At 37.5% G+C, this 27,844-nt stretch overlaps 1 protein-coding gene across 1 annotated transcript; it reads right to left on the bottom strand.

Annotated features, from left to right (window-relative positions):
* Positions 1-910: 910 nt before the first annotated feature.
* Positions 911-26,714, bottom strand: PHC3 (polyhomeotic homolog 3 (Drosophila)). Its single transcript, XM_010072612.1, has 14 exons — positions 26,589-26,714; positions 25,658-25,816; positions 24,206-24,283; positions 22,487-22,645; positions 19,524-19,622; positions 16,949-17,189; positions 14,578-15,455; positions 12,973-13,123; positions 12,512-12,765; positions 11,525-11,681; positions 7,306-7,420; positions 5,841-5,991; positions 5,520-5,751; positions 911-1,065 (listed from the first exon to the last, which is right to left on the bottom strand). The coding sequence occupies exons 1-14, from the start codon at positions 26,712-26,714 to the stop codon at positions 911-913; spliced, it is 2,955 nt and encodes a 984-aa protein (XP_010070914.1).
* Positions 26,715-27,844: the final 1,130 nt, after the last annotated feature.

Raw genomic sequence — 27,844 nt, 5'->3', positions numbered from 1 at the left:
CTTTAGTACACTTCTCTCAACATGAGCTAGCTGTGGCTACAGTTTTCAGCCCCTCGTGCCTAGGCATTTAGGAACCTGAACCCTGAGTGTTCTCACACCTTCTCAGGATCCACTCTGAACCTCCATTTGAGAACTGCTGGTCTAGTTTAACTAGCAGCATGCAGAACTACAAACCTAACAACATAATGCCCTCTTGGTGCATAGCAGCATACAAAGAGTAAAGTAACATGTGCTTCAGTCACCTCTGGCCAGAGTGTCATGCCATGGCATTTCAGTAGCCTGACGATGAGGATTTTGAGGAGACATTTAAATGGTTTATAGTATTTCCAGACTTCAAGAAAATACTACAGTGGCAGAGAGGAGGGTAAGCCTACACAAAGAAAACAGGCTGCCAACCTACCCCTTACAATTTGCTCAAGACTAGAAGAAATTCAGAGAGCACAACTAAATGCATAGCATTTGACTGTTATTAGTTCTTCCACAGGGTCTGTGGTCACTTCTGTTACTTCAGTCCAAAAACTGCTGTATGTGGAAAAAATCTTTCAGAATACAGCAACACAATTTAAATGGTATTTAGGACTTAGGTGTACTGGGGTGTTAAAACTTATAAGATAAAGCACACGTCTGAGAATATTTAACCTATCACAGCATTATTTCACTTCATATTTTCCCATGAACTCCCACTTCAACTCAAAGTATTACTCAGGCTTTACCATGAACCTATTAATTGTTGGAAACTACAGAGGACTACCTGGTATAATCAAAGGAACATTTTAAAGTCTTTATGTGGGGAAAACCCCATATATTTAACAAAACATCGCAGTAATACTCATGCCACAAGGAAAATGTTGCCGTATTACTGTCAGTTCAGTCACTGAGAAACTGTTGTTTAAACCTTCACGTTCACCCCCTAGGATTCTTTCAATGAATTGATACGTGCACAGATTTTCAGTGCAGGTCCAAGCTTAATATTCATTGCACTCATAAGGTGATCCTCCTTCAACAAGAGAAGAGCTTGTCCATCAATTTCTTGTGCTCTGAATTCATCTGCAATATCTTGACAACCTACAAGGGAACAGAAAAAAGAATTACTGGGTTAGAAATGTACATTCTTAGATGCAGTGATTCTGTCCATGCTAAAGCTTTTTAGCTACACCATTTCCGATGCTCATCCCTTTAGCTTGTGGAACTCAAGGCATATGCAAGTGTTCAATATTACGGTGGGAACTTCCAAGATACTGGGAAAGTAATTTTTAGTACAGCCTCTAATTACACTGTAACTATTGGAAAATTATTCATTGGAAATTTCAAGTCCTAGCAAAGACAGCTTTCTCCTGTTATTAAGAGGAACAATTGCCATGATCTCACAATTGGAAGAGACTGGCAAAATACCACCAAAATAGCAATCAAGTAAGAGCATAATTCAAGTAGCTTCTTTCCAGCAATAAAATACATCCATGTTCTTCTGCTATGTACAACTCAGTGAGAAAATTCACATAGCTACAGTTTCCAAAAGGAGTTAATTCCATCTGTATGTTACCACCACTGGCTTAACTAAACAGGATTTTGATTTATGGGCTTCAGCATAACTGTCTCAAAGACATTTATCATCAGTTACCTGAGTGTATATTCTATACACAGCAGTAACTCACTTCACAAATGCAACTTTAAACTAGTTGGATTTTTTTTTTTAAATTATAAACTCTTTTTCTGAACATGAAATAACATGGTCTCAGGTTACTGAGGCCTACAACCTAAGGAAGGGGACTCTTCATGGGCTGGACTGTCCCAAATAACTGAGGGCTCCTTCCCACTGAAGAACACTGTGGAAACAAAAGATTCCTCAAAAGATCTTCTGGACATCTGTTAAGCAGAAACAGACAGTTATGCCTGGCTGTAGGGCAGCTCTCTTAAATGGACAAATGTCTTCTAACAAAGTGAATGACAGCATTCATTGTCAGTTGTTTATTTGAAGCTTCTTTCCCCATAGCCATGGTTTTTATCTATTTATGTTCTCAATCCAGTGGTCTCTCCTTCTGTCTCAGAGCCTTTCAGACATTTTAATTTGTTCTCCAGCTTCCATTCCCGCTTTTAGTTATTCCTTGGTTAAGCCTATTTTTTTGGCATTTTTATATTTTCCCCTTTTCTAAAGGTATACTGTTAGAGATATGAAAATATTGTGAAGAACTCCTGTTCCTCCCCAGAGGAGAACAATTGCCTAATTTCATGTCCTCTCATGTGTTCAGATTCAAATTCTATAAAGAGTAGTCAGCCTAATTTTTTGATGGTTTTACAAATGTGTAAGAGACAAATGGAAAGGAAACGTGGAAGGACATATTGACATCCAAACCTTACTTCATTTGGATTATTACTGTGTAGCAGTCATAACATTCAAGGCTGGAAGATGTTAGCTTTTCACAAAGAATAAAGCCCAATTTTTTTTCTTAATGATTTGTTAAACAGGCCTCATGTAACAATTAGCTGCTGCTTTATTAAGGAAAGGAAAAGGTTGAAAGATTATTTGAAAAGAGAAAGGTCTTCTTACAGAATTTTATTGTAGCCTCTGGTTTCAAGCTAAACCTCTGTAGTTTAGATGACAACTCCATAAACTACAATCCCCAAAGCAGAACAGTTACTCTGTAGCAGCTGGCTAACTTTTAATCAAGCCTAAGGAATATTTTGCATAGCATTTAAAACAATGCAGCTACAATACATGATAAACCCCCAGTTCTTGGGCATTATTTATTGTGACAAGAAATCAAGAGTGGTATCTTTTGGAGAAAAAACCAAATGAGTTAAATCTGAGTTTTTATATAGCCACTAAAGCCATTAAAATATTTTAATACTTGCATGTATGCCATAATATTTACTTTTAACATTTCTGGGACAGCAATCCACTAGTGCAGCCCAGCTACGAACTGTACCACAATCAATAAGAGAACACTCTTCAGGAGCCCAGAGTTGTCAGAGCTCCTTGGATGGCGCTGCCAGTTCCAGCTACAAAGTAAAGATAATGCTGCCAGCAACATGAAGAAAAAAGTCTTAAGACAACTGACCATTCTCAGGAGGATTTAACAGCTCTATCATCATCATAAAGGCTCTTACTTATGTGTTGACAAAATGGTCTTAAGTACTAAGTATTTCTGCAAAAGGTATCACTGCATGTCTGACTTGAGACCTGAACGTGTGATTGTCAGACCCCAGCATTTACAAAGACTCTGAGAGATCAAGAGAAGTTTCAGATAATCACTTGTTCTTGCAGGCTTTTCTCTTTAAGGAGGATAGGAAGCATTTCCATGTAACTTTTCCTTTTCTCAAAGTCATTTTAGACAAGCAAATTATGAAAGTTGAATGTATTTCAGTTCCCTTATCCAAGCACATTTGGGTATCTTAAGTACTTTCGCAACAGGTTGTTGTGCAAGAACTTCACTAGAAGAAGGATAGGAAGTGGGTGAAAGACCAATGATCATGCAACTGAAGAAAGAAAGGAGGAAAAACTCAACTGGGGCTTAAACTGTTGCTGTCTCCTCCCCTCAGAAGAAGTAAGTAACAGTAGAAGTGTCCTGCAATCTTAGTTTCTCCAAAAGGCTCCAGGGGAATTCAGGAAGAGCCTGTCAAGGACACTTGACTCCACAGTTATGTATCAGCTACAGACTCTATGGAGAAAGCTGTAAATCAAAACAGATGTCCCTAATGTTTATGAAAAGCTGACAAATCACCATCTCCTACAACACAGCAGATGGTCTGCATGGACTGCACCAAGAATATATTGCAAAATAGCATAATGAAAGTCAATTATATTACTTCTTGTATTATCCAACTCTGACAGCATATGAAAAAAATATTTTTTTCATTAGTGGCTTGAGAATATGTTCAACAGAATAAACCCCAAAATTGCCAAAAAATAAATACAGCTATGTAACAATTAAAATTGTGTCAGGTTGTGAATATAATTTTAAATACCTATTGAACTTTAAAAAGAAATTGAGAAACAAGGCCTTAACGTGGATGGGAATGAGTAACTACAATAAATTTTCATTAAATACAGAAAAAAAAATCTATTTAAAAATCAAAGATTAACTTATTTACAGAATAAAAAAAACCTCCAGATCCAGCAGCTAGTGAAATATTCTACACATAATGGTTTCAAAATCAAAAGCACATTCTAAGAATATTTTTGTTTTCATGCTTGCAAGTGAATCACGTTTATGTGGCAATTCAAGTTCTCTAGTACAGGAATTATCTTGTCTTCTTTTACAGAACCTACGATCAGGAGGAAGTTACTGAATTAACTAGAGCCTCAAGTCTATCAAAATAGTAACTCAAAACAGCAGCAATATAATTATATTCCAGTAACACTGCTAAAGTACAGAAACATGAATGACCATGTCTTAAACCTACGGAGCTTTGTTTGTCTTTACTGACATCACTGAAGGCTCCCAGAAGTAGATAATGTATCTTAATTGCAATTTATAAACCATCAGAAGGAAAGTACAAGGATGACTTTTTTTGATTTAAAACATCCTTAATGCAACTCTTTGCCTGACCTACTTTAGAGAAGATTAACTGACAAAACCCATGTGTATGACTTAGCAATGAAGATACATTCCTTACAGGCTACTAGCCTGAGATACACAGAAAAATGGTTTAACATTCCAGTAGAATGTAGAACATTAGGAACAAACTTAACCTGGGTTTCAATGTTGTGACATGTGAGAAACATGGGTAAGCAACAAAAATTCTTGTATGACTGCTATTATGGAAACCTGCCCTTCTTACCTGGAATGATTACAATACCTGAACAGGTAGAATAGCATCCGTGGGAAGGGAAGGGAGTGGAACTTCAAAGCTTATGATAGTTAGAAAATGATAAATAAATGTCAAATAACCAGAAGATGATACAAAGGTAACTGTGAACATTGAGCTAAAGAAAAGCTTTGTAAATAAAGAGAAATAAGAATTTTTTTCCCCAAGAACAGACTAAGATCCTAGAAGTTCCTGTGTCTAACATAAGAATATGCAGAGTCTATATGCAGAAGTTCTCTGCATTTCAGTTACTGAGCAAAGCTATGCAAAACAAAATTTAGCTTTATAGAAGAAACTTGCTTATTCAATGACGTATCATGACAGGTCTTTCAAATTTTTCAGTTGTATAAAGGGAAATAACTCCCTTCTTGCTTCTTGAACAAGCAGCAAGTAAGGAGGGAAGAGAAGAAAAATATAAAAAGGGAGGAACGTGTCTGATCTCTCTACTGACCTCTCGAGAGAAGTCAGACTGAAGGAAGGAACAGCTCTTATCTCCATCAGCTGGGATGCAACAGCAGAAGTGGGACTAGTTCCATCAACATGGGATTTGTGCTGAAGGAACAAGCAAGAGGAAACAAATCACATTCCAGTTTCTATCAGCAACTAATGAGTGCACTAGTGCTGTTACCACACCACCTCCTCATCACACTGATGCTAAAAAGCAAGGAGCTTTACTGTTAAAAAAAATGAACAAGTTATTGCACATTACATACCAGGCAAAGAATGTATGAAGGCCCAAACTTCATCAACAGTCCATACTGATGGGTCAGCTTGCACTGCTGGTAACAAGTCAATGCTCTCTGGCATCTTCCTAATTCTTAGTTCCCTAAGTTCACGTTCTCTCTCTCTTTCACTCTGTCTTCGCAGACGGGTGGTCATGGCAGTTGGAACAGCATCTTCATGAGAAGCCGTATCTTCTTCTGCAGATGGATAAGTAATTGGAAGCTGGAAATGCAGTACAAATACACTACAGTATTATATTTTATTTGTAATTCCCAAAACAATGCCATAGTTTAAGCAAATATTCCACAGACCTGTCTAAGAAAATGATCTCGTGATGCCCCATCAGGGTCACTCGGTCGACGCCCGCGTCGCCCAAGACTTTGGCTATCTGATTTCCGATTCCACCGACTGCTCTTGTCAGATGTATACAGCCCAAATTTCTTAGAGCAACTAAGGCTGTGCCTAAAAGAGGTAAGATATATTCAATAATGCACTAATAGTTTTTTGGACTGCGTTCAATCAAGTAACAGTAAAATTACCTTGTTGTCTACACAAACACTGCCTAATCAAAGACAACTGGTGTCACAAAAATATAACAGAAAGGTATCTCAAAGGCCATTTCTCAAACCCCTTGTCTTGATGTGAGATCAAGTACTTCTAGATCGTTCCTGGAATATATCCGTCTTTCCCATTCTTAAAAACTTTCCATGATAGAAATACCTTTGCATTTTATCACAGTCCAGTCCTGCTTCTCTATCTTTTGATTCCATTTGCTCTGCCTAGCTGACACCCAGTCAAAGGAGGATGGAGGCAAAAGGGCTAAATCCCTTCTTAACATTATTTCATTAGTAGTGTCCCAACAAGCACAAAATCAAACATATACACTCCCGCTACTTAAAATGTGTGTTTCACACTGGCATTTAAAAAAAAGCAGCAGACATGAGAGAAAGGTGGTCTCAAGGCACACTAATGGAAAAAGAACAAAGAGGGGATTAGAAATGGGAATTTATTCCCCATTTATAAAACATCTGGGATTAAATACCAATTTTCCAGCTGTAATGATGGACAATTTTACATTCAGATAATGACTATTAATTCTTCCTCTCTTAACCAAAACAAAATAAGTCCAAAGAGAAACAGAAACCAGCCATTTTCCACTGCCAACCAAGTACAAGCAAATGGCACAACTGATTATTTTCAAGAAAAGAGATGCTTTAGAAAACACTATTTATGTTTACCAATATTTGTTTTACCCTATGGAAATAACGAATTTTTACACTGTTACTAAAAACACTTAATTTTTTTTGTGCATACAGCATTTCACTTATGCCAAGATGAATTCAGTGGGTTTTTCTCCCTACCATCACACAAACCTGTAAGAAAGCCCACCTAGTCCAGCATTCTTTCTCTGACATTGCTTAACATCAAGTGGAAGACAATATGAATATGAGAAATATATGATTTGTGGCCCATGAATCTCTGCACCAATTTCCAAACACTTAGTAACCTTTCATAGATTTATTTTCCATGATACCTGTTGCCTTCCCATAAGCCCAACAGCATTCATGGCACCCTCTGGAAAGAGGTCCACAATTTTACTGTAGTTCCCTTTGTACATCTTCTACAAATATAATCTATCATAGTTCTTTGTACCCATATACTCTGCAAATTTGGGTAGAAGGCAGTCATGTTTTACTGTTCCTTTGTTTTTCAACATCAGACACTATTTGCATGCTATTCCATTAACCAGATAACAATAAGCAATAACTAGAGTACCTTTTGGCACAGGATGTGGAGCAGAATCTTTTTGATCGTAGAAACTTATTAGGATATCCCATTTTTCCACAAAATTCACACTTCAGAAGATCATTTTCAATTTCATCCAGTCCCTCTAAAGAAAGGAGAGAGGCATAACTGAGTGAGTTTCAATGACACAAACTTACATTGAAATTTCTCACGTCAAGCAGGCAGGTAGAAGATTTTCAAACATCTAACACATTTCACAAAGTACTCTGATTAACAGCAAATTACACAAAACTGAGCAAGTCATAGATTTCACTCTCCATGGAAAAGATCTTGAGCAAACCGAACCTTTCTGAACCTTCAATGAAATTATTCAATGAACTTAATCAGCTTGTTATATTTCAAGCCACCTATTAGCAAGTATGCCCTCAAACATAGCAAACAATTAAAAAGAAGCGTTACAGTCCTCATGAATTGCTTATAAAGAGTTCATTAAGAGAACTGGGCATTCCATGGTCTAAATTCAAGCTCTCCTGCGATGACATAATGCATTAACCTTTTAAAATACTTTATTTGAATAAGTAACTGCTACACCCAAAGGGACTTGTGAAAGCAAGTAAAACATTGAACCTTATCAATGGAAAAGGTAAGCTACATATAAGAAAAGGATTATAGCATCTGCTGATTTACAGTCTACTATTACAGAATATTTTTTTTCTTATTGGCGAGAAGAGGAGGCACTTTTCCTGCTCCTTGTGAAGAACTCAAACAGCAGCTGAGAGAAGCATCAGTGAAATAAGAAGTAGAAAAGCCCAAAAGAAAGTAGTACAAGGCAACAAGGCAGCATACACGTGACATGCTGAATGTGTATGCTCTCTTCCACTAGAAGCGTATTTCACGTGCAGCATATGGTTCGTACATAGTTCAGAATAACACCACCTTATCTGCAAAATGACTTCTGGCATAGAAAAAACCACCCTTATCCCCATGTACCATCTGTGAAATCCATCATAAGGAGGGAAGGAGTGACACTGGCACAAACTGAAATGTAACATACTGTGTTCATTCAGGTTAAGTGAAAGAACTGCATTACACATGGCTACAATCATGGACAAAATACATTGTTCAAAAATTCTGAAGACTAAACAAACATATGTTTCTCCCACATTTCTAATTTACCTGCATCACTGTCTCATATACTTGCCTCTTGCTATTCATCTTCCACATTCATACTTATAATTTTTCATAATTAGTTGCAGAAATTGCAAACAAGCTTTTTGGTCCCTTTGTTAAGCTCTAATGCCAGCTAATACAAGTATCAAAGTTCAATTGACAGATTTTAACTATGAATTTCTAAAAAGCTGTTATAGTGATGTTAACTCACTAAACTACCTGCTAACACTAACTATTGTACTTACAAAGTAACAAATTAAAAAGCAGTAGTGCAGCAAAGACCTGAAAATACCGAAAAGGTTATTTGAATAACATATCTGACCTATCAGGATTCAAAGACATAACTGAAGTCAACAAATCCTCTGGCAGTGCCAGACTGAAAATTACCATGTTGCAAGTCTCTAACTCAATAAGCTGGTATCACACAGGAATTAAAAACTAGAAATTGAAAACATACCAAACCTGACCAACCTTGCAACCAAAGCTAAATAAATACCAGAGATGCATCCTTCAAATAATCACATTCTCTACAAAAAAAACCCTCACTCCCAAACCAGGTCATGCTATGTGGTAAAATGTGACAGCAGAGTGAAGTGAAAATTGGTGCCAAGAGCCTTTTCTTTCACCTATCAGGTGTTTCTACCATACATGCAATCACACCCTGCTTTAGGATCAGAAAAATCTCCTTTGCTCAACTGCATATGTGGATGTGTCTCAATGCTGCATGTTTCCTAGCTCATCCAAGGAGTAGTTGCACATTGTGTACATAAACCTAACACCAGTCAGGAATGACAACTAAAAACAGAAACATGAACTTTTGGATAATTCCATAAAACAACAGACATGCTGTTTGAAATCTGAGGAACAACAGTGTTAATAATGAAAAGTTCTTAAGGAATGCTATTGAAAAGAAAACTGAATTAAGATGTACTGTAATAAATTAAAGGCAAAATAACTATTGCAAACAGAGCTGCAAATATTATAGATACACCAGATGGCAAAAAGTTTATTTAGTTTCAAATACATTGGGCAAAACAAGGTATTAAAAAAAAGCTATACTCTTGATCAAGAAAACAAGTTTAATACCAATTCACGGCCGTCATGAGCTATGAGATTTACAAGTCTCATTTTGTGTGTAGAAAAGTAGTACAACTCCACTGAGCTGTAAAATAACCAAAAAATGTCACTAATCACACCATTTACCAGATGACTTTTTTTTCCTAAAGCTGCCTGTGCTTGATGCTTTCATGTCACTGGACTTCCCTCTCCAAGGACTGGTTAAATGCAAGCCCTCACTGGGAGACAATACCAAAAAAGTAATAGCAATTTTAAATTAAATGAAACAAAGGTTTAGAAAACATCCAAGTACACTGCAACTCTCCACTATTAATATGCCAGCTGCCTGCCTTCTAAGATTTAGTGTGCCACGCCTATGCAAAGGTTTGTGAAAAGTAAAGTATGGGCCTCCAATTACTTCACAGTAGAATACTGTCTAATGTATTTTTTAAAATGGACTCTAAAAATTGCTTCTTCATTTTTCTCTGTTGACAACTTAATTACAACACAATCAAAAGAAAGTTACAGCTAAAAGCAAAGCAGAGCACTTGAAGTATCTGCCACTGCCTAAACTATGCTGTTGCTGCAAAATGCAGAAGGGCTCTGGGCTATGCTGAGATACACTAGTAAATGCAATCATATAATCAGCCATAATTTAGGAAATCCTGTTTTATGTTTTATTTTCAGGCATTGTTTCCACAGTCTGACTTCTTTGCACATGTAGGAATACCGCAACCCATCATTATTTCCTTTCAGTGATGTCTTCCAAGCTAAATCAGCTCCTACTAAAAATCAGTGCTAAAAGTAAAAATCCACTCTTAATTTTAAGCAGAGAGATACACATTGCCTGAGCGATAAAGTAAATCAGCCTTAAGCAAAAATTTCAACAATGTTTACTTGATTTCACTACCAACAAATACTCTTCTTGAATTCAGAATGCTTTCTAAAGCAAGGTCAGGTTTACCTTGTCTGTAATCCTTGACTTGGGTCTGACCCAATACACTTATAAGCAGTAACAGCTCTAAATCACTGTGGTAAAAGATAATGGATCAGAATCTAATAATCTAAAGGACTGAATTTTGATCTAATTTGTTTGCTGAGATACACAACGGATGCAGCCAACTTCCCTACTGCACTTCAGTACCATTTGCCAAGGCAGAAACCACAGCAACTAACCAACTGCCATTGGTGTTGCTATCTCCGAAGTTCCTGTAAGAAAGATCAGGGGGATGGGCTGTTTTAATTGAGTGATAATATACAATGTCTGGAGTGTGGAACAGTTGAAGCACAGCTATAGTGACACTTGCTACTGCTCAGGACACTCTGTCCTGACTTTTTCCAGCTGCTTCCATGATGCAGACCTGTGGCCGTAGCAGGCACTGTATTTGTCCCCTCTTACCCTGCTCACTACAGTTTTGATATGAAAGAGGGAAAAGAACTATTTTAAGAGAATGAAACTGAAAGTTGCACTGAGACAAATTTAAACAGATCACCAAAAACAAGTCCAGTGCAATTGCTCAAGCTGTGGAAAAAAAAAAATATCCAGAGGCAGCTGAAAAATTCTGGACTTTCAAATCTTCAATTAATTTATACAAAAATGTGAGTTAAAGAATAACTTGGCTTTTCTGGGCCAGGCCATGGTTTGATTTCCATTTCATAACACTCATGAGGCTCGAACAGTAATAGTGGTGTAACACATCCAAAATAGCAGCTTGCTGAGTTCTAAAAAATCCACGATGATTATTTCAGACACTGCATGGGAAACTCAATTTAGCTCATGATGTGTGCTGGAGCCGACTGTACGATATGTAAACAGGACAACTGCATAGTTTCTTGACTTTTGCATGCATCTACTGCAATTGCTGTTATGATGTGTAGCTATAAAAAACATCTGAAAACAGTTTCTATTTCTAATAGTGTAAAGACTGGAGAAAGACTCCAGAAGTACAGATGGGATGGGATTCTGTACTACATACAGAACTGAAGGTGAAAAAAAACGGAAATTTAAACAAAAACTACAAACCTTCTGCAATCATATCCTCTATCTCTGTGTCCGATGAGTTGTCTGCGTGTTTTGTATTCTGCAAGTCTGATTCAACACACACAACACTCATGATTTGACCCTCCACTAGCAATCTTTTTTCTGCAGGCTGTTCTACCAGCAAAGACGAACGACTTACCTATTGCAATAAAAGCAAAGCAACAGTGATTAACCGAACAATTAATATTTGAAAACAGTATTTGCAACTTAGCAGTTGTAACCGAGACTAGAATCACAGTGTCTATTCTGTACCAGTGAATCATTATTATATAGTGTCAAAGCTCTAAATACCATTTCTCACACAAATACAAAGATACTCCTGCTCTGCAGTTTGCAATTACATTTAACAAAGGAAGAAACACACTACATCTGGAGAAATGAAGGAATGGGAAAATGAGAGGCACATTAAATTTGTTAACAAGGCAGGTTCATAGGTTTTAAACCACCCATTTGTGGATTTAAGATTTTCAACAGTAATTCTTATCAGACACAGTACTAATGATACCAGCCTCACTAAGGGGCTTGCGAGTGCTTTAAACAACCAAATGTTAACATTTTAAAATTTTAACACAGACTAATCTCAGAGATTTGAGGTACCTAGGAGACAGACAAATATAAAACAAAGTTATTGCAAATGGCAGCCTAAAATCACTCTCTGTAGTTATCTCTAGACATAGCTCATCTACTCAACTGTGTCTGTTTTCATTTAGTACCTTGTCACCCAGGGACACTGGCAAGCCACGCAGTAGCACAAATTCTGATTATATACACAAGACAATACAAACAGCATACAAGTATACTGAAGTGCTGTAAGAAACAGGTTACCAATCAGGGGAAAAAAAGGTCAAAACCAACATTTGAAAAATTATTCAAGATCTAAATAACTACTAGCCACTAAAAAAATCATCCTTAAAAACAGGCTGTTTCAAAAATTAGTAGTAAAAAATGCAGAGCAACTTTTACACTTACAGGGAACGGCTCTAACCCCTCCTGAATCACAAAGCCTTCAATAACATGGGTCAGGATCTGTGGTTTAACGATAGCCTGTGGAGGTTTATTTTCTAGGCTAGGAATGCTATTGGGCATTGATGTGCTGTTGCTCCTTGTTGTTGCTGCTGGAAGCAAGAGAGGTGGTGGTGGAATAGAGGCATGTGCAGGATCAGATGGCGATTTAATTACTGAGGCACTGACTGATGATGTCACTGAAGGTAGTCCCCCATGTTCTGAAAAAGTGATAAAAAAACATAACATACTTTGTTATGTCCAACCATTGTCTCAGAATTCTAGATTCATATAGTTTCTTTTACTCAAAAAATGGTATCACTAAATTATAAAAAAAATTATAATCATATATTTTTATTTTAAAACATCAGTTAACTAGAAGAAGTTTCCAAGCAGAACAGCTACCTTAGTTTGACACTTGTTCTCACCTGACAAAGGATCTTCTGAATTAAGTGTCTCTCCATTCCCCAAGGTTATGGCTGGTGGAGACAAAGTGGGTGGCGTAGGTGTTCTAGCCATGTGGACACCATCTGATTCCTCGGGCATCTCTTCTTCACACACATTCTCCACTTGGTAAATCTGCATCCAACAAACTATTGCTTTAGAGAGATTTCCATTCTATCTTAATACCTTAAAAGAGTTGCATAAATACAATTTTTAAAATAAATGATCAGTTAAAGTGTCAAAATATGCTAATCTCCTGATAAACTACTAGTTTCTAAACTGCATAAGAAACAATGAACTCTGGGGACATCTCAAAGTCTATGAGAGCAAAATTAAAGTATTTTGTTACAAACAGCAATATAAAGAGGCACAGTTCTCCTATCAAACAGACCAGTGGACTTGACTTTTTCAGTGTCTTATCTTTATATTTACCATATTTTAATTTACACACACATTTGTAGCTATATAAACACTTCTGCAATATGGAAGCTTTATCATGACAAGTGTGCAAATTGTTCTTTATCTTATACAGCAAGGTAATTAAAGTGAGTATTTCAGAAGAGTACACCAAGACTATCAAGCATTAGTGGTTAGAAGAGATTCTAAAGTATTTTCCTCAAAACTATTAAACTTACATTAATTACTGTCAGCCAGTTCAGCAGATTAGGATTTAAAACCCAACCATGTCAAAAGCAAACTTAGCTTCTACTCTTTTACCCAATTTCTACATGAAATATCAGAGTGGAGATTATCACTACCCTCTCAATATAAATTAAATGGCACACCTTCTTTCTTAACCAGTTTGTAGCCTGAAAAAAGCCTGCAAGAGCTGTTGATTCGTTTGCTCTCATTAATCTCATTAGCAAGTTACCACTAAAGCCTAGCAATGCCATCTTAAACATCAGCATTATTTGCATATCATTTTATTTCACTGATACTTCATTGTGCATTATTTTAGTTCAGTGAGTGAAGCTGAAACCTTTAGTTACAAACTGCAGACATCTGAGATTAACATTGATCTAAATTAAATGGCAGTGACAAGGAACACCAAGACAGCATTGAAAATTCCCCCATTCTCTTATTAAGATCTTTTCAATGTTAGTATAATTAACCAGAACTTTATTATCTTAATAATCTGCTATACACTTTTGCACCTAGTAGAGAGATGATTCTCCTACTCAAAATTTCAATTGCCTGTATTACGTTTGTATTAACATAAAGAGGTAAAAGCTTACAGTCCATATGATATATTTATCGAAATTCATTTTCATGTAAACATGGACACATTTACTTGCTTTTTAAACTTCAGATACACTGCAATTTCATCAAGATATAAGATTTTCAGTCAAAAAGTTGCACTTTCATGATTCTCAGTTGGTATTCTTGACTGATGATCCATTACAGAAAGCCAAAAAAAAACCTCAGAGGAAAATGTCTATTTTCTTAAAACTAATTTCTGTAATCAATAGGTTTCTTCTGGTCCTCTGTCTAGCACCTGGCTTAGTTCCCTCTGAAGTCAATGGGCTGTATTTACAGCTCTTTAGAGAAGCCAATGATAAAAAATAAACGACTGCAATATTACCACTTACCACTGGAGTTTCGATTGGTACTGATGGCTGCACCTGGAGATTTACTGCAACAGTCTGTGGTGGTGGAAGAGTTTGAAATGGCAGCTGGACCAAAGCTTCTGCAGCAGGAAGTTCCTCCTCAGAAACCAAAGTGTTTTGAACCAAAACCTGGCCCTGGGACAGAATTTCAGGCTGCACTTGTAAAGACTGCACAGACTGCAACGGCAGTGGTTGAATCTGGGTTGAAGATGTTGACAGCTGAGGAGGAGCTGCAAGAGGGATAGGTGTGGACTGCAGGGCTGAATATTGCTGGTGTGGTGTCGAGGACACGATCTGTTGGCTTGGGGAAACTAAGCTGGGCTGATCTACTGACCCTATATGTACAGCGGGTGAAGATGGAACCGGAAGATGCGATGGAAGATTAAGTGGCTGTGCAACTGGTCGAACTGAATTGGTACTAGTTTGCTGAGGAGCAGTCTGCTCTGGCTGAAGAGCTGCTGGCACGAGGGAGTTTGCCTGTGACTGAATAAGTGCTTGAGGGTGAATAATTATTGTAGGTGATTGACTAGGGGAGTGAGCAGGTGGAGGAGATACCACTACTGACTGCTGAGCTGACTGGGATGGAGTAGGAGATAGTGTTAGAGGTGGATGATGGATGTGAATAGGTGAGCAATGAGACTGGACACTGCTGGGACCCGGAGGAAGACCATGGCTTGGGAGTGGCAGACAGTGCTGTGATGGAGGGGGCTCCTGACCCGAGGAAGCCTGAAGTGCAATTGGCTGGACTTGCTGTTGCTGTTGCAATATCAGCTGATGATGGGAAATCTTTGGAGGTGGTGAATGAAGTGGGATCTGCTGATGTTTTACTAGAGAATGGGGTTGCAATGGAGAATATGAAGCTGTGAGGAGGAGAAAAAAGTGACAATTAGTGTTTATTTCTTTAAGTCCAGAGAACATTATAAAAATATTAAAAGAAAGGAAGTTTCTACTTTAAAGTAAGACCGGCACAACTTTTTTAACCTTCAGATCTATGTTTAGAAATATATTCTTTGACAGGATATAGTACACAAGAACAATTTATTAGGGAAATATATCAATTTCCAAAGCAAAATGCAGTAATGAATAAAGGAACATAGCCATGCTTTTTACATATATATACACATATACATACTTTCTCTATAAAAGTATGTAATCTTATTGTTTTGGTGCTAGTTCTAATATTATCGCTGATCCAGCCTTCACTTATTTAAAAATTTCATGCAACTTTAAATGGATTTAAACTTTGCTTTGAAACAGGCTGGAATGGAAGAGATAAGCACATCACAGTCAACAGGCTTTCTTGATAACTGCTAAGTTAAAGTTTAGGCAACACGATTTTAAGAGACTAAACAAAATTCCAAGAGTTCTGTATGAATTAAAACCTTTCAAAGTATTTGCCTGAACTTGAATGCACAAACTGAAAGGCATGAATCTAAAAACAGTGCAGCTTCCAGAGATATCACATCTCCTTTAAGCGAACCAGTGACTCCCTAGTAACTCCTTACAGCACATACACATGTATTATCTTCCAATTGCAAACCTTTTCTTGCTTTGTCTTTTCCACTTGAGGAACAACTTATTTATGTTGTCTTTTTTAATTTATTCTGCTAATGAAGATTGATTTTTTCCATACAGAACAGAGCTCCAAGAACATCACAGCTAAATGATGTCTCACGAATGTCTGCCTCACGTCTTAGTCCTCTAAAAGTTGCCATGAAGCCAAGCTAAATTCCACAGAATTCAGACCAATTGTCTAGACCACCCTTACTCTTTCAAAATGAGGAAGCTAAAATGCAAATACACTGTATGCAATGTAAATGCCTATCTAACCAACTGCATGCTTATTTTGATTTATCTCAATACAAAATATTAAGATTCTGGGGCACTATTACCTATGGATTTATAAAAGTACTCGATGTAAGAACACTCTGATGACACAGTCAAGACAGGAAAAAAAAATAAGAACCACCAACAAAATAGATTTTGATGAAAGAGGCTTGAGGTGGTTTCAGCCCATGTATTGCTTCCCAGAGATTGGGGATGACATGTCCTGACAATGAGCATACAGAGAGACAAGTAATGAGAATCATGTTCGTACTGTCAACTCTGTACTGCAATTGCTGTCTTGTGCTTGTATTGTGAGTTAAGAACATTGCTGTATCACTCTGCTAAATCAAAATCCTGTGTAACATCCCTTATCAACAAATAAGTAAATTTACTATTAAACATTCAACTCTATTCATGTGGAATATCTAAAGGAACATGGTCAGAGACCATTGGACTATGACAGAACCAGAAAATACAAATTAACTTTATTTAAAATAACTTCCTTATAACTCCATTTTCATCCTACCTGGTGTTATTAAGTGATGAATGCTTGATGTCCGTGTGACTGGTGTACTCCGACACTCTGGAGTTGGGCTCTCGCCTTTTCTATTGCTTTCTGAGGGATCTGGTTGGCTGCCCTTGGAACTGGTTACAGCTTTATTAGGGCACAGAGACAAGGACTGAGTTTTACTGCTGCTCTTTGGTGGGCCATTCTGTGAACTTGACAACACGCCCAACTTCTGACTGCGCAATGTCAAGTTCTGAACCTGGGAAATGAGCAAAATGTGAAAAATCCTAAACCATAAACACATCCATGACAAACATACACACAAAAATAGCAAAAAAACTTATTATGTAATGCTTCTCATCCCATCTGATTAAAATATATGAGAAGTTAAAAATCTGCATATCAAAGTATCTTTTATGACACAAAATTTCGAGAACAATATGGATCTTGAATTACTTCAGTGATAAAGAAAATACAGTAAAGTTTTTTTCTCCTATTGAACTTTTAAAAGAACTGGAAATTGTTCATTACATTAATTGGAATTAAAACTTGCATCTTTGTCTTTTTTTGTGCCTTCAGAGTGAATGACACAAAGCACCTTAAGCAAATTAAATTTTCATACAGACACTGCAGAAGTGGTCTGTAAGCATGTTTGGAGAGGCTAACGTAAACCAGAGCCTTGGACAGTCAATAGGACCAGAATCTGCTGTATGTTATCCATGTCTTAACAAACCTAAGCCCTTTATTTCTACAGCAATATTAATGTACCTTTTCATCATGACACCTCCAATGTCACATGAAACAAAAGGTTTGTCTTCTGAAATGTAAATCAGTCAGTGATTATTCTCACTAATGTCTGTTATACCACAGCCAGATTCTGTGCATAATGATCCCAGCTTTCCCACCCTACATGCTGAGCTAGAGTTTTATTCTCAAGGATAAAGACTACCCCTGTAGCACTAATTCACATCATACTTTACATGAAAAAGAGGACTAATTATTACCATCACCATCCAGTATTTTGATTATATAATCCTGTCTTCATTCAACAGTTAGAACATGTGTAATGACCAACTAGTTGACATTCTACTTCCCACTGTTCAGGGTGTTACCACAAAATGCATTCAAATCCTGTTCTGAAGACAACAGTATTTGTTTCCTTATTGGCACGTATGAGGCATTTACTATGAGATCTATGAGTACAAATCAACCTCCGGCACACCTTAACAGATAAGGTAACTAATCTGAGATGTCCAGGGCATACATGGGGGACACACCACACATGAAAAGAAAAAAAAAGTATGAAAGCAGAAGGGAAGAAGATTAAGTAGAAGAGTCAATTCACCTAACACAGGTGTGCCACTGAGACACTGCTAATCACTGATGAACTTCTGAGTTTCTCTGATATTTCCACATTGAAGATGATACTGTGAGATCACTGTACTGTACCTTCACAGACATCTTGGCAGTGTAATATACATATCTACATACATACCAAATGTGATTTTTTTCCTTATTGACTGGCATTGCCTACTTGCTCAGGTTTGCTTATACAATACAGAAACATTTCTCTAAACCCAGCTGACTGAAACCCCACGGACATACTTATCACAAGGCAAGAAAGAGAAAGTGTACCAGTGTTACAGCTTTTCCATTGCCTCACTGACTACAGATGAAACTGGATCTTTACAATGTCACTGCTGCAATAGAAACTACTAGACAACCAAGCTTAAAAACATCTGGAGCTAGGGCAGTACTGAACATTGAGAGGGGAGAGGAACAGCTTGAGCTTGGCAGGGTCACCACAGCAGCTCATCTAACTGAATAATGCTCTGTGGTCTGGGGTGAGATTCAGTCTGTCTTGTCAGCAAAACTAACATAGTGAGCTCGCTTGACAACATCCTGCATAAACACACAGTCAGATTCTAGCAAGCTCTGCCTGCCTCACATACCTACTGGAAACCAAAGGGAAGGCATCCTTCAGTGATACACCATTATCTCAGAACAGCTGACACATTTTTAAGGAGTTCAAACCTATCAGAATCTCCTGAAAGGGTCAACAAACATAAGGTCAAAGAACATTCAACTGGTATAATTTACTCAGATTTCTAAAAGGTTTCTGAACAAGGTCTGTTTATCAAAGGCTCTTAAAGAAACTGCTAAGACAGAAGAGAAGATCTCTCATGAGAGCATAAATTTGTCAGATAAATGTTCACTTTTCACAGTTGAAGACTGTGACTAATATGTTCTGTAGGTATCTGTGCTGTGTCATTTTTTTTTTTTTACATATGATCTACAAGTATGTTGAGCAGTGAAAGGTGATACAAGTTCAGCTGATAACATGAAGTTGTTCAAGGTAATAAAGATGAGAGCTAATTACAAAGACCTAAAATGTCATATCCAGGATCCAAATTTTACATATAACATGATCACCTCTATTTGTCATTGTCACACCTTATAGAAGGCGCTGAAGTTACACATAACCAGTACCCAATAGTAGTTTTCATAAGTAAACTTAAGCACAATGTTTCCTTACTTTCCAATGTTGGCCCACTCTACTGGACATACCTTTAATAAATTCACACAAGCTCACCTGAGTAGCTGCAGACTGACAGGAAGATGAGGAAGATGATGAGACAACAGGAACATCAGACTGGACAGCAGCCACAGTGGTCGCGGGAGTAAAAATAAGCTGGTAAATAAGAAAAAATATCTGGTAACAGACTGAAACTTTGAAAATATCTGAAAGAAATGCAACATTTTAAAGAGAGATACTTAACTTACGCGCAGTGATGTGGAGCTTCTAAGATTTACTTTTTTACTTTTAGATTAACTTACTCAAAGAACAATTTATCATGGTAGTTTAAGTAAATTAAAAGATAATAATGTAAAACAAATATAATAAAGTAAAATATTTGTGCTACATATTGAGAAAACTTTCATATATATAAACACACCTGTCATCTTTCATACAAGCATTTTAAAGGACTTTCCCTCTAATATTACAAATGAGTGAAACAAAGGCAAAAGTAGTCAAGAGAGCAACCAAATATCTATTATAATAAACAAAGGGAACTTAGATCTTCCAATCTGTCAAAGTGTTATTTAACAAGCAGAGTTGTTAGATGAACTTTAACTATGCTAATTAAGTTTCATAGCAAGAACAGGTATGAAACAACCAACCTGAAATTATTAACTTCAGAACACCAGCACACCTAACTATCATTAATTTCTTTATAGGCAATATAACAAAGTCAAGCTTTATGGAAGGCATTTAAGAGAGACCATTAGTTAGTCTTATATATGTTTAAAGATATCTCAATTGCAAGGAGCAGCTACAGAAGAAAACATGAAGGTTTTCATCTGGAATTGAACTGAGCTGGTGATGAAGCTGTTGTTATAAGTTAGCTAGAGATAAGAGTTGATATTTTTACAGAAAATGAAAGGTCTTGGTGATGAAGAAAAGACGGGTATGATGTTCAAACTACTGAGGCTAGCAAAAGGATTTTGCAATACCATTCTAACCAGAAACAGAAACTAACAGGGTAAGGTTCACTCTTTAAACTGGGGTGTAAAGCAGTTATTCAAATAGGCATAGGATTTGACATTGAGAGTCTGGATTAAATTTTAGTGTAAATGAATAGGAAAACTGTATCAATAATCCATGTCATTGATAGAGATTGCTACTACAAAAACCAGCTAAGTCACCTTCATATTGCTTCAGGTACTTTTTAATGCACATTGAAATGCAGTGACATGGAACAAATTCATAATTCTTGTTCTGTTAACTAGTAAGGGGTGCATTTAACATCTAGCTTTCTTACAAACCATAGACTCAAAAAATCCCTTCACTGGTAAATGGATAAACAAGTGGTTGATCTTTAAACCCTTGTCTTCAAATTATACTACTTTTTCAATAAACATGGAGAAAACAACAGTCAAAAAAACCTCAACACACAGCATGGCTGGGCATGCCTAAGAAAAATCTCAGAAAAAGAACAAAGGATGACTTTTCCCAAACATGCTTCATAGGTGCAATTCATAGAATCATGGAATGGTTTGGGTTGGAAGGGACCTTAAAGATCATGTAGCTCCCACTCCCCTACCATGGGCAAGGACACCTTCCACTAGCCCAAGTTGCTCAAAGCCTCATCCAGCCTGGCCTTGAACACCTCCAGGGATGGGGCATCCACAGCTTCTCTGGGCAACCTGTGCCAGTGCCTCACTACCCTCCCAGGAAATAATTCCTTCCTAATATCTAATCTACAACTACCATCTTTCAGTTTAAAGCCATTACCCCTCATCCTATCACTACATGTCCTAGCAAGAAGTCCCTCTCCAGTTTTCTTGTAGGCCCTCTTCAGGTACTGGAAGGCAGCTGTATGGTCTCCCTGGAGCCTTCTCTTCTCCAGGCTGAACAACCCCAACTCTCTCAGCCTGTCCTCATACAGGAGGTGCTCCAGACCTCTGATCATCTTCATGTCCCTCCTCTGGACCCGCTCCAACAGGTCCATGTCTTTCTTATGTTGGGACCCCCAGAGCTAGAGGCAGTACTGCAAGTGGGGTTTCACAAAAGCAGAGCAGAGGGGCAGAATAACCTCCCTTGACCTGCTGGTCACACTGCTTTTGATGCAGCCCAGCATATGGTTGGCTTTCTGGGCTCCAAGCGCACATTGCCACATCATGTTGAGCTTCTCATCAACTGACACCCCTAAGTAAGACCTTCAAGAACTCATGCCTGCATCTAATTTTATATACCACCGCAGTCATGGACCTTTGGTTCTGAATCTCAGTGTAACATAGCTGTGATTCTTCCTGTTCCATATAATTGAACAGAACACTCTAGAAAGCTCTGGTCATCAACTCACACAAGCCATAACACTGTCTTTGGCCTCTACCAAGTGCTGACTGGTACCTGAGCATTCATGTACAACTTCAGTAATTTCTATGAAATCCCGTACAGATTGTAAGGTTCAATTCATATGAAACTCACTAGAGAAAGTATTAAATAAAAAAAAAAAAAATCTCAAAGCTGCCCATTAGGAAATGGAAATGCCATATTGACAGGAAATGGCAAAAATCTTGTAAGTTTCACATGAATCCAAAGAAACTGAAAACAATATATCTAAGGCAAATTTAATAAAGAGTCAGAACTCAATGTTGCAAGTGTATTGGAAAACAATCTACTTTTAATATAGACAGACTACAGTATTCCCTTCGACATGGCCAGAAGAGACAGGTGCTCTTTCTCCATTTTTCCCATGCTTGATCAACTTAATTGTAGTATAAACACTTGAACAAGCTTCAGAGAACTAAGCTACAGCAATTCTTTTACTTCTGATGTCTAAACTGTTTCAGAAGATACATATTCACAAATTAGTGACTAAATTCTCAATGCTATCTGAAACTAAATAAAAATATTTATAAATAATTTATGGAAACAGAATAAAAATTGAAATAGTTAAGATTTTTTTGGGGGGGGTGGGAGAGGGAGCGTAAGATGGGTGGACAATGGACGGACCAAAACCAAGCTTAAGCTCTGTAATCAAAACTTACCATTTGAGCTCGTAGATACATTTGAGCCTGGCTTGCACTCAGGGTTGGAGAGGTGCTCCCCAGCAACATAGTCTGTTGGGTAATACTGCTGCTCGTGGTGTTGGAGGTCTGTGAACGGCTTATTATCTGTGCAGGTGTAGGAGAGGTGGAGAGGTTAATCTAAGGAAACAAAAATATTGCTTCTGTCATGGAAATTCATTTATCCTAGGGTCTAAAGCCAGAAAGCCTTTGACAAAAATGGCAGGGGCGGTTGAAATCTCTGAACTGTAAAGATATCAAAAATATATTGAGCCAATCATCACAAACTGGATTCTGGCAAGATCGTACATTTCATTCTTAGACTGCAAGCAACCTCTTTGCAGTAAATAATAAGCAGTTATGAGTATAAACAATGATACTTTGAAGTCAGAAAAATATCCCTCATAGAAATACATATTTACAGAATATGTAGCATAAGCTTGCAATATTTTAAGAAAAATACCTCAATATTTAAGCATCTTTAAATGTTTACATTATCCGACTAGACTGATATCTTTTGTTTTACAGCCTGATCAAGATACTTTGTGCCACCACACGTGGACTTTGATTCCTCATTCTACATATGCACATTTTAAAATGACTGAAGACTACAACTTTCTACAATTTCATATTAAATACTCCTCAACAATTGCTCTTCAGCATCTTCTCAAACAAAAGCTGTTGTGTTTTTGGTTTATTTTTTTTTCCTAACCAGTCTAACAGAGTTAAGTGCCCAGCTCTTTTTTATCACTTACTCAAAAGATTTCCTTGAAAAATTCCAGCCCAATTATTCTGTCAGTTTAACATCAGACATCTTTAAAGACTTTCCCTCCTAAATTTAATGAATGAATGATTTTACTTCTAACAACTGTAAGCCAAAGCAATGCTATGAGAGCTTAAAAAAAATACAGTTAAATCACTGAAGCTATGCACTGAAGTCATGAACAGCTTGAGGGCATGATTAATAAGCAGGATGTCTGTAGGACAAAAAAAGTCCTACTCAAGACAACTGTAGAACTGTACATAAGAGACTGCAAATTACATATCTGAAGGTGCTGCTTAAAGAAATACAGCATGAACTGAACACAGAGCTGCTAATAACTGAAACCTGAGCATACACCTAGAATATGAATAAAATAATTCAATGTGGACAAGAAATGCATGATAAAAGATGATAATCAATAAAAGAATGAATGGTATAACCATTTAATCAGTTTCATATATCTATGAGAGCATTGACTTGGATTCTTCAGATTTAGTGCTCTTTAATCACTGACACAGTTATTATTTTAACCTACCTAATAGTGCCCTGAGTAAGGAAACTAGTGTGAAAAATCCAACAAGAAATTCTGTAAGAGATGAAAGCTCAGGGAGGACCTCCTGCAGCGGTCTGAATGGTTACTAGTGCTTGTGGAGTGAGCAGTGATCCCTCAGAGCACCAAGAGTGGGCTTGGGACAGGTGAAGACTCCAACACTAGCCAGCAATGATAGCGGCTAGCAGCAAGCATCAGGATGACTGGGGCATGCTGGAAGTGCAGCCAACTCTTATTACAGAGTCATCATACTTATTTTTACTGTTTCTGTAATGCTAATTTTAACGATATAGAATTTAAATACTAAAATATTTTCTATTTTTCCAAGTAATTATATAATAACCAAGACAGGTTGAGAATGGATGGAGGGCTTTATTCAGTTACGTACCGAGGTCTGCGACACGCTTGACTGCTGAGTGACACTCCCAGTGGGGGAAGTACATTGCCTCCCACCTGACAGGCTTGCCTAAATAGCAAGAATATGTGTCAAATATTGAAATCAAGAAGTGTTTTTGTGATGCTCATATTATTGCATAAACCATCAGAAACATCCCTCTCTACCATTACGTCTTCTCTGAGTTAACATTAAAAATGCTTCAGTTCGTGGAATTAGTTTTCAGCGAAGCACACTCTGCACTACAGAATGCCATCTGCAAGGTGCTAAATGCCTTGAATTCCTACCCAATTTCAGGCACTCAGATTCTTGCAGATCAAGACTTGAACAAAAACTATCAGAGGTAAAGTCTATCGAACTCTTAAGAATGGAGCTAACTGATCAGCTCACTACCTGTGTTGCTCAGAACTTAAAATGTGACATCATTAAAAACTGTCATTATTAGAATTAACATAATTTTATTATTATTAGAATCCTCTGAAAATAAAACAAACTTTATAAATGCCATAAAGGACATCCTCATACTGTAGAATGATAATTTATGTATGCACATCTAGAGCCTATAACAGTATGCTATTCCAGCCCTTCAGATAAATACAGGGACAGCGATTTCAATTTCTGTATTAACAGACGGCATAACAAATGATTTTCTTTGCTCTGTCTCCATAAATACGCACACACAAATTCGTCACAAAAAAAATGACAAATTACCATAATCTCATGAAAAAGATATAGAAGAAAAAGCCAGCACAGAAGAATCAGTCCCAGTTCCACAAACAAGCAGCTACATCCCTGAAGTCTCTAACTCCGTTTTAGCATTTCCATGTGTAAAACCATTAACAACCACCTCTCTCTGCAAGACTCAACTGTGATCAAAGGAAATCTCTCTACTGCTTGAGTGTTTGCTCTCCTCCAGTGTTTGCTAATGTTAAAAGCTGTGCTTCAGAAATGAAAAGTTATTTACTTCCTACACTTCCCCACTCAGAATTAAAATTGAATTTTGCCATTACTTATAACGCAGCCAAATGTGTGGCAAAACACATCAAGATACCAGATATTCACTATTTTCATTTTATTTCACTAAGATATATTGCTATTCATTGCTTTCCCCTTCCACTTTTTGAGAAAATTATGGGATGAGGATTGAAGTAGTCTATTTTTAATATTTATTTTATTACTGTTTGATGATTTACATGATGCATTATAATGTATGCAATAAAGCATGGAATGGTCGCCTACTGGAGCATCTATAGCACTGGACAAAATCCTCCAAATAGTTTGGAGGAAGATACAATTTAAAATAACAAAGCCCTTAAAATATAACAGTGAATTATTATGAGGCATTAAGCTCAGGCACTTAAGCTGTTATGTTTGACAATGCTCTAGAATTGTAGGCCTGCTCTAGAAAGTAGTACACCATTCTTTTTCAGCAATCTTCACTCTCACCTGTGGTACAGTTGCCAGACTCTGAAATTGGGTACTGCTTAAGTGCTGCTGCTGCAAAGCAGCAGTCTGCAGCATTAGATGCTGCTGTTGGGCTGCATACATCTGCTGGAGGTACTGAGCAGCTGAGCTAGGAGGACGATGCAAGGCCTGCTGAATAACCTGTGATGAATCAGTAGGTAATTAATTACAATTACAAAGTACACCCCATGCTGACATGATGCTCAAGTTTACCTTTACGAGGAAATAAAGCCAAATAAATTCTTTTCACACCAGTTATGTAATACTGAAATTGCTCCATCACTGTTCTCAATCAAGCCACAGAATATAATCAACATAAATATAGTCACATTTTCAAGGAAAGACTGACAATCAGCTGGCAATACAGCATCATTCATAACGCAACATTCAAGCCCCTTAGATTCTTGTCAATCAGTCCTACATAATGTTCCACTTTTTGAAAGATCAGGATAGCATGAGACTCAATTATCAAACCCAACAGAATGGACCGTGCAGAGTCTGAGGAGACCTAAAGAACAGCAAGAGGGGGCTGGATCCAAAGCAGCAGTTACACACACACACAGATACCTCTGGATCCCTGTAGTCAACGTTGGTCAAATAAACAGCTTTATTTTGTGTTATTTTATAAAGGCTTACATTAATAATCCATACCCTTAGGGAACAGCACAAAACCCAAACTTTCTAGCATAGTATTTCCCCCTCTGTTATTTGGGAGGCAGGCCTGTACCCTGCCCTCTTCCTAAGTGGTCTGATACCCTTTGGTAAAAAAATATCTTCTGAAAACCAGTAATTCAGATATTGAGAAAGAAGACAACAATTAAGAATGTAAAGTTAATCTTGTGTAAGGTATTGTGCAGTGCCTGTATTTGAGACCACTGTACAGTACAGGAAAGAGCATCTCATAGCCCAGTACCTGGACAGCATGCCTATCAGAGCCGCTGTAGACAGATATCTGTGGCAGCTGTGTCCTGGAAGTGGAGGTGGTAGTGACAGTAGTTGTAGATGCAGAACATGTTGTTGTGTTTGGTTCATTCTCCATAGCTGTGCAGTGTCCGTCCAGCCTGGCAAAACTGAAATAAAAGTAGATAGAATAATGGACAATTTTCAAACATTTAGGTTTGCAGGATTTGCTATTACTTGATGGCATTTGTTGAGAGACACAGTTATAATCTTGTAAGATTCATCAAGAGTAGCAGTAGGTGACCAGTTTAGGAATGCATGCAAGACTTCCAGCAAGTTACGGAGTACTGCCGCATCCCTCTTCTCCACAGCATAGCGTAGAAACTGCTGGCTGACCATTCCGTACATTCAGCAAAACATTCTTGGCAAAAATCACTGGTGGCATGCTCTATTTGGAAAGACATGGGAAGGATGTAGAAAAAAATGCTTTTACTTTTTACAGCAATACCTCACAAAATATAGCAGCACTCAAGGAAGAAACTACCTATTTAAGCATCTCTGATAATTCCTCCCCAGCCTTATGAGATTTCCCTCTGCTGCAGTGTTCAATCCCTCTCCCAAAATGTCATCTTTAAAACGGAAATGAACTGCACATCTCAGTATGAGGGCTGTTTAGTTTCTTTTTCAGTGTTATTATTATGACTAACAGGAAATAGCATAGTTGCTGTTTATTGCTTTCAAAAGGATGTTAAAAAAAATACAGGTGGGGAGAAGATGTGTTTCCTTCTTACAATGACCAAGGGATCAGGAAAAACAATCACTGAGAGAGCCCCAAGGTACTAGAAAAAAAGCAGCATTATCAAGTGCTTAACAAACAACCCACTGGATGCTGCATCAAGCAGAAACATAATTAGGAGTTTCAACTCATGCAGCTGAAAGCAGAACGCAATGCTGATGGGCTGCTACTGCCACCTCCCAAAACATTGCTACTTTGCAAGTAGAGAAGTGCACACGACGCATAGCTCCTGATTACTTGGAACAGCTAAACTTTTAATAGATACATGGTCACCTAAGGACCTCATGCCTATCATTGTATTGGATATCTGAAGACGTTTTGCCATCAAAGAAAATTCAGGGCAATAAAGCACCCTTTAAAAGCAGAGATCCTTACTATTAGAAATTAAGAAAAAAGGCGGCTTTTTTGTTAAAAATTTAGATCTACTGTGCATTATTGATGTCATTTGTCTACCTACATTAGAGCACAAGTTA

Source organism: Pterocles gutturalis, unplaced genomic scaffold (genome assembly GCF_000699245.1).
Source record: "Pterocles gutturalis isolate BGI_N339 unplaced genomic scaffold, ASM69924v1 scaffold19947, whole genome shotgun sequence".
Classification (NCBI taxonomy): Eukaryota; Metazoa; Chordata; class Aves; order Pterocliformes; family Pteroclidae; genus Pterocles; species Pterocles gutturalis.
The sequence above is the reverse complement of the archived record's forward strand: the minus strand, read 5'-3'. Positions and strand labels throughout refer to the sequence as shown.

Coding starts and splice junctions, on each gene's coding strand:
- PHC3 (XM_010072612.1), bottom strand. CDS start 26,714: ATGGAGAATGAACCAAACACAACAACATGTTCTGCATCTACAACTACT. Junction 13,124..14,577: donor TACCAATCGAAACTCCAGTG/GTAAGTGGTAAT, acceptor TGTTGGATGCAG/ATTTACCAAGTGGAGAATGT. Junction 5,992..7,305: donor TCCACATCCTGTGCCAAAAG/GTACTCTAGTTA, acceptor TACCTCTTTTAG/GCACAGCCTTAGTTGCTCTA.